Source organism: Psammomys obesus, unplaced genomic scaffold, assembly GCF_907164565.1.
Source record: "Psammomys obesus unplaced genomic scaffold, mPsaObe1.curated_primary_1811, whole genome shotgun sequence".
NCBI lineage: Eukaryota > Metazoa > Chordata > Mammalia > Rodentia > Muridae > Psammomys > Psammomys obesus.
In genome coordinates, this window is record NW_026590486.1 from 175,548 (window position 1) to 182,959 (window position 7,412).

Genomic DNA, 7,412 nt, shown 5'->3' on the forward strand with positions numbered 1-7,412 from the left:
GAAAGAAAGAAAGAAAGAAAGAAAGAAAGAAAGAAAGAAAGAAAGAAGGAAAAAGCAACAATGAGAAGTGTAAGAGAACAATCTTGTTCTTAGGCATGCTGACAGGCGGAGTTTCAGAGTTCTGAGGGAATTTGAAGTCACAGTTTTAGAAAAGTGAATTAAGAAATGATAATCTCAGCACACAAACTGTTGTTTTCCTTTTCTTTATTTGAGCATCTCATATATGAACACATTGTATTTACATCACTTCTAATCCTTTTCTCTCATATTACAAGTTCTCTTAAGTCCCTACATACCCTCCTCATTACCTCTTTTTCTACAAATATTTTTGCAATACACACACACACACACACACACACACACACACACACACACACTATGAAGTCTAATTATTTTTGGCCTAGTTTTCAAGTATTTAGGGCTGACCACATAGGATTAGGGCCTCATCCTGGAAATAAAGCTTTCTCCCTCCATCCATTTTACAGCTCCTTGTAAAGTGTACCTGCAAGAAAATGGATGGTGTGTTTATATTGCTGTCTAAGTGACTCCCTCAGAAATACAACACTGAGCTGTCTTCCTCCTTCAGTTGCTGCTAACTCTCAACTCTGGCTTAGCTATTTGAATCTTATAAGGCAACTTTAATTGTGCGTGATTTATTTTGCCTTAGTTTTGGTCAAAAATTGATCTGTTGTATTATTAGAGATGGTGAAGTCAAGAACAACTATGAAGAGATTGCTTTCTCTTAGTAACATGGTGATCTGATTATTGCATAAGAGGGGTCTCGTTCAAGGCTAGTTGGAAAATTTTTGTGCATTAGTGTTCTCTAAAATAATAGAACTTATAGAATGAATCTCTACACAATTACACACACATACACACATACATACATACATGTGTATGTGTATATCTCATCTATCTAAACATATCATCTACCTATCATCTGTTCATCATCTATCTATCTGTTTATATATCTATCCATCTATATGGGATTTGTTAGAATGACTTACAGGCTGTGGTTCAGCTAATCCAAAAATGAATGCCTATGAACAGAAGGTCGAAGAACCTAGTACTTGCTCAGTCTACAAGCTTAGATGTCTCAGCTGGTCTTCAATATAGTGCAAGATTTACTATGTCTTTTGTTTACTCTTATGGGAAAATTAATCATATCACAAATATTAGTTACTACTGATTATATGAGAATGAGAGCCCCTCTGAAATCAATATTGGTTTTTCTGGGGTGTTATCATTTTTTTAAAATTTATAGTGCATTATGTCTTCTCAGTAAACTGTATAAAGTTGACTTTATTAGCTAGTTTCCTCTCTGGCTAAGTGCCCTGACTATCATAAGTCTTCTGGTGTTGTACCTTTTCAGTAAGTTTCCCGTATACAATATAGACTGCTCTTCTAGAAACCAGGACAACATTTCAGGAGATGTGAATCTTGCAGCTCTTACACATTCTTTGACTGTTCTCACCTATGAGCTTGCTCATACCCAGAAAGGCCTCAGGAAAGATAAACAACTGAAAACCTTGTGGTGGTTAGTAATAACTGTTTCAGAATCAAATATTCTATTTATTGAAATTCATTTTTCTTGTCCACAAATGAGCATACTAGATTGCTACATTGGCTCCTTTTCATGATGTACAAATGCAGGTCAAAAAGTACCTTGTTTATCAAGTATTGGTATGTTACTTTGGGTTGCTTTTACTTCCTTAATTATTTTACAGGCATTTTTATTGTATATGGAGCCCAAGCTTGTACAGATCAAATATTTTGCTCAATGTACTAAAATGAATAAAGAATCAAATCCTTTTTTTTTAATGTACATTGATCAAGAACTTATTTCCCTCCATCTCTGATCTGCTGTGCCTAAGTAGTAAGAGTGACATGGTTGAACAACAATTGATAAATACAGAAGCCGGCATTTTCCCTCAGGTGTAGAAAGGGGGAGATCTGCATAGAACTATCCCATTCATTGAAGGTGTCAGCCAGAGCAATACCAGCCCACCCATCAAATCTTCAACATAAAATTTGCCTTGCCTACAGGAAATATAAGGATAAAGATGGAAGAGAGGACAAGGAAATGGCAAACCACTGATTGGCCCAACTTGAGACTCACCCCATGGAGAGAGCCAATCCCTGACATTATTAAAGATACTCTGCTATCCTTATAGACAGGAGTCTAGCACAATTGCTTTCTGAGAGGCTTCATCCAGCAGCTGATGGAAACAGATGAAGAGACAAACAGCCAAACATGGGCCCAGCTCAGAAAGTTTTGTGAAAGAGTGGGAGCAAAAACTTAGAGAGCCAGAGAGGTCAAGAACTCCACAAAAAAGACCTAAAGAGTAAACCAACCTGGGCCCATGGGGCCTCACAGAGACTGAACCACCAAACAAAGAGCTTACACAGATCAGACATAGACCCCCTACATATGTAGCAGATGTGCAGCTTGGTCATCATGGGGATTCCCTAACAATGGGAATAAGAGCTATCTAATCCTGTTGCCTGCTTTTGGATCCCTTTTCCTTAACTGGGCTGCCTTGTCTGGCTCAGTGGGAGATGTGTTTAGTCCCTCTGTGACTTGAGGTACCAGGGTGGGTTGGTAAGGGCTTCCTTAATGGGTACCAACTAATGGTACCTCTGAGAAGAAGGCGAAGGGGAACTAGGAAGGAGGGAGGCATGAGAACAGGACTGGGAGGAGAAAAGTGAAGGGGCTGTGATCAGGCTGTAAAGTGATTAAATAAATAAATTTTAAAAATAATAGGTTTTAATGACAAATAAGCCATTCTCCAGCTAAGGACAGGATCCTTGAGAAGCAAGTGATCAATGTATACTCCTACATTCCCTATTTCCTCTTTTAATTTTATTTTCTTAGTAACAGCTGTCACTAACTCACATTACAGAAGTACAGATAGGATAGTATTTTATCTTTGACATTATTTTTTCTTCATTGTGTAATCAGCACACACAGTCCATGTTTAGGATGTGCCACAAGGTCACTATTATTTGTATTAGGAAATGATTGAACTAATTCTGATAGGGAATAAAGAAACAGCATTACTAAAAAAAACTGAAAAAATAATTTTTTCTTGATTTTATTATAAAACACAATAAGCTGGAGGAAATACACGCAGAGAATCTCAAACCGAAGTCGTGCAAATAGTATGCATTTGTTGGCAATAATCCTCCCCAAGCTTCATGTTCCTCATTCAGTGATAATTTATGTTGTTGCCTTTGGCTTAAAAAGGCAACTGTTTTGTTGAAAACAATATAGCCAAGGCAGGATTAGAACACATGTCTTTCTTTTTACTGAAAATAGATTCTTTTCTTATATGATACATCCTGACCACAGTTTCTCCTCCATCCAGTCCTCCCAGCTCCCCAGACCTCCCTTCTTTCCCAGATCCACTCCCTGTCCTCCCTTTTTCCTTCAGAAAACAAAAAAAGCAGGTCTCTAAGAGAAAAACAATAAAACACAACAAAACAAGATACAGTAAGAAAAGACAACATTTCTCATTGTGAGGCTGGCCAAGGCAACCCAATAGGAGGAAAAGAGTCCCAAGAGCAGACAAAAATAAAAAAATAAAAATCAAAGACATACATGCTCCCATTCACTGGGTCTTTTGCATAAATATTATGGCTGTTACCTTGCTGTTTCTGTAGTATATACATCTTTCAAATAAGAAGTTATTGTTACTTTCATTGAAGAGTCCTGTTCTGGCATTTGAATAGATGAAGAGATGTGCTAGGATACAGAGACATAGGATAAAAACCTTAAAAAGATAAAGAGCAAGTATTGCTGTATTAATCTTCCTGGAACACCAGAACAAAATACTGCAGACTGCATAGCTCCCGTGAAAGATATCTGCACAGCTCTCCAGGTAGAGTGTCCACTTTCAGGTTCTCCTTCACTTGGTTTTTGGAGGGCACATTTTCAGTCTCGGTGATCTGGTGATGATAGCTTCACAGTGAGTGTTTTATGATGTTTATATTTTATAAAGAGAGAGACAGACAGACTGACAGAGAGCACTTTATTTAAACCTAATTATGGTCTCCGTTGCTCTATCACCAAATTAAAAAAATTAAAAGTCAAGTGGACAGTGAGGCATCAGCACAGGAAGTTGTGAAAACACAGTTTAGTCCCTAAGGAATAGAACCAGCTCTGGTAAGAGGACTTACAAATATAAGAATGTTTTGAGCCAGTCTTTACAAAGGTGTTTCAGCCCCTGTGATGTCAGTCCTCATTTATTCTGATCACACTCTTCTCTGCATCAATACCAAATGACTGTGTAACTTTGTGTTTTTAATATGAAAATTAAACTAACACGCTATATTCTTTCTCTTTAATCCTTCTAGAGTAAAGGACAAATGTGTAGGGCAGATTACAGGTTATACTGAAATGTTTTGCTGTTCTTTCCTGTTACAGGCCCAACAGCTCACTGAACTGGAACAAAAGTTAGCTGTAGCCAAAAATGAACTTGAGAAAGCAGCTCTGGACAGGGTAAGTTCACATCCAGAGGCCATGGCAACTTTGGTTTCAGCAACATAGGATGTGCTTGCTGCTGCCTGTGATTGTCCAGTGAAGTTCTAGATATCTAGAACTGTACATACAAAGGCTGATTATAGAACTGAGAAGGCTTGATGTCATCCTTGGACTCCATGTTCTCCTCATTCGATTTTTCTGCTACAGTAAACTGAGTGAACTCTGGGAGTCTAGGAGTTCATTTTTCTTTTACCTTACTGATGCATTTATTACATAGCACCATGGATAAACTCACTTAATGTGAAATCTATGCCATTCTGTGCTAACTCTGGATGAATGAGTACAAAGAAAATGGAAGTAATCATTGACATCAGGTTGTTAAAAATGTGTCTTAAATGCCTATGCCTTAAAACTGTTGCTCTCATTAAAGAACTTGAAAATGTGCACAAGGACATTACATGTAGCAATAAATGAGTAAATAAGAGATTATATAGGACTTCATACATATTGTATAGTCATATTTTGGAATACTAGTCCAAACATGAAAATTACTAATTAAATATATTTGTCTAAAGTAATAATTTCCCAAACACATGAAAAAATATTTAAAGTGTCTATGGCAATAGAATAAGTAAAAGAATAAATATCAAAACTTTGTTGTAGTAGTTTTCTAAGATACATACAGTAGATAGCTGCAAAACATACTTGCATATTACATGTTTCACCCTCCACTTATTGAACAGATACAGAGTGATAGTCTGTATATATAAACATTGCATGTATGTTAAGCATGTAGTACATATGTAGACATAGACCCTAGGTACATGTCACCTTCATATTTATTTGTTTTACAATTATTTGTCTACCTGTCTGTAATGTATGCACAGTATAATTGTATTAAGTTACAAAGATGCCTTTCCACATTCAATTCCGACTACTACTAACTTCATACATAATATTATTTTCTGTATATCTCTGTATTTCTCAAAATCATCTCAGTTAAACTTAAAATGTTCACCTTCTATCAAGGACTTTCTATGCTTATGACCACAGTTTAGTAATCATGTTATTGATAATGTTGAACAGGGAAAGCAGTGCATTTGTGGACTTAACATTTTCAATAATTCAATAATATGAACTAAGTGGATTTGTTAAAAAAAAAATAAAAAAAAGGTGCCTTCTAATTACCCAGTTTGAATTATGGGTACTTTGCTATAGAACAGGCAGAAGAGAGACAATATAAGTTTGGTTCCTTTTGGAGATCTTCAGGTTTCACACTTTAGGAAACCTCATGTGGATATTTTGATACTATGCCAAACATCTCACACTGTGTGTTAGTTTGAAGACTAGGCTAAAATTCTACTGTTTAGAGATATGACTGTTTCTCTCATAGGCATATTTCTTCACTTTGTTATGACTCAAATATCTTCACAGCTGACATAGGGAGCATCTCAGGCATAGTATATAGAGTGTGTAACAATAGAGAAATTAGGAAAGAGATATCCTGAATTTTATGATGTTCCTTTAAAAGATTTGGAGTTATGAGACATTAAATATTCATTTAAGTAAGCAGTTATCTCACCAACCTTAGTCCTTTGAAATGGTTATTTATTAATTTATCCAAGTTATTATCATTTAAAAATTCAGGGTAGCCTGGCTTTTATTCTGTAGAGTAGATCAAGCATAATTCATATTACCTAAATTAGTTTATAAAAACTTTAATTTGAAGGGTTTTTTTCCCCAGTGATATTTACCCCATCATGCAACTCATACAACTCAGACTTAATTTTTACAAACAACATGGGAATTCTGTAGACTTGGTGGGATGAGAAAACCAAGAGAACTATGCAATCTAAATTCTCCTAGATAACGTTTAAAAAATTATCCTCTGTCTGTGCTGCCACCTACCCTGAAAAAAGAAATGCATTATATCCCAACAAGACACTGAGTCCTCAAGGCCCCGAGGCAATCTCCCAACTTCTAAGACTTTATCACATTTCTGGCCATTGAATTATTCTTTTTTATATATTCTTCGTGATTTGGCACTATGTAATTATTTAATTTATCAATGGTTATACAGTTTTAAAATAGCTTTTGGGCGATGTTATTATGTTGGGCATTACAGGAGTCAGAAAATGTATGACACATGGTCTTTGTTCCCATATGAAATATAATGAACCCATCAGGAAATAATACTTTCTGACCCACAAGAAAATAGAATAATAAAAAATGAACCTGTGTTTTGCAAGTACTTGTAGATACCACCCAATCTCAGAACCACAGCATACTGGTTAGAGACAGGCCTATGGCACAGAGCTCGGGGCTACTGCAGAGCTGTTCCTTCCCCTTTACTTCTGTGCACTTATCCCAATCTTTACCACCTGCACATGCAGCCTTGTGCAGTGAGCCCATGCCCTATAGAATATGCTAGTCTGGGATTCTGATAGGTAAAAGTCTCTCAGGACATTAGTCCTGTGTTTAAATGACCATTTTTGTTGACTGGGCATGTTCAAATATTCCCAGTGCTTTGCTTTGTAGAGGTCAGCCACACCACTTAGATTTTAAAGTTGATTTCAGTGTTCTATGCATAAAACTAGACTGGGAATATTGCCTGTTACATGAAAAATGTCCAAAAAGCTCATCCATTACTATTATTAGTGAATGAGGTAAGATTGCTTTTCTTCGATGAAAATTTTGCCTTTAACCTTTAAAATTCTGTCACCTCTTTTTTGGTACATAGAGCTATAAAATCATTTCACATTATTAGAGAATGGGTTTAACAAATAGCAAGCAAGATACATATGAAGTTTAAAAACTACAGCTCTAAATCTAGGTAGAAAGGCTTTATCAATCTATAAAGGATAGAAACTACAATTTAAAAGAACAACCCAGATGTCCATCAACGGAGGAATGGATACAGAAATTGTGG

General features: G+C 36.1%; 1 protein-coding gene across 2 annotated transcripts in view; it reads left to right on the plus strand.

Moving 5' to 3' along the window:
* The window catches only part of Luzp2 (leucine zipper protein 2), a 235,869-nt gene that overhangs the window by 162,474 nt on the left and 65,983 nt on the right, over positions 1–7,412 (plus strand). For both annotated transcript variants that reach the window (XM_055607527.1, XM_055607528.1), the window contains exon 7: positions 4,427–4,501. In XM_055607527.1, the coding sequence (XP_055463502.1) occupies positions 4,427–4,501 (75 nt within the window). The remainder of the gene's footprint in view (positions 1–4,426; positions 4,502–7,412) is intronic.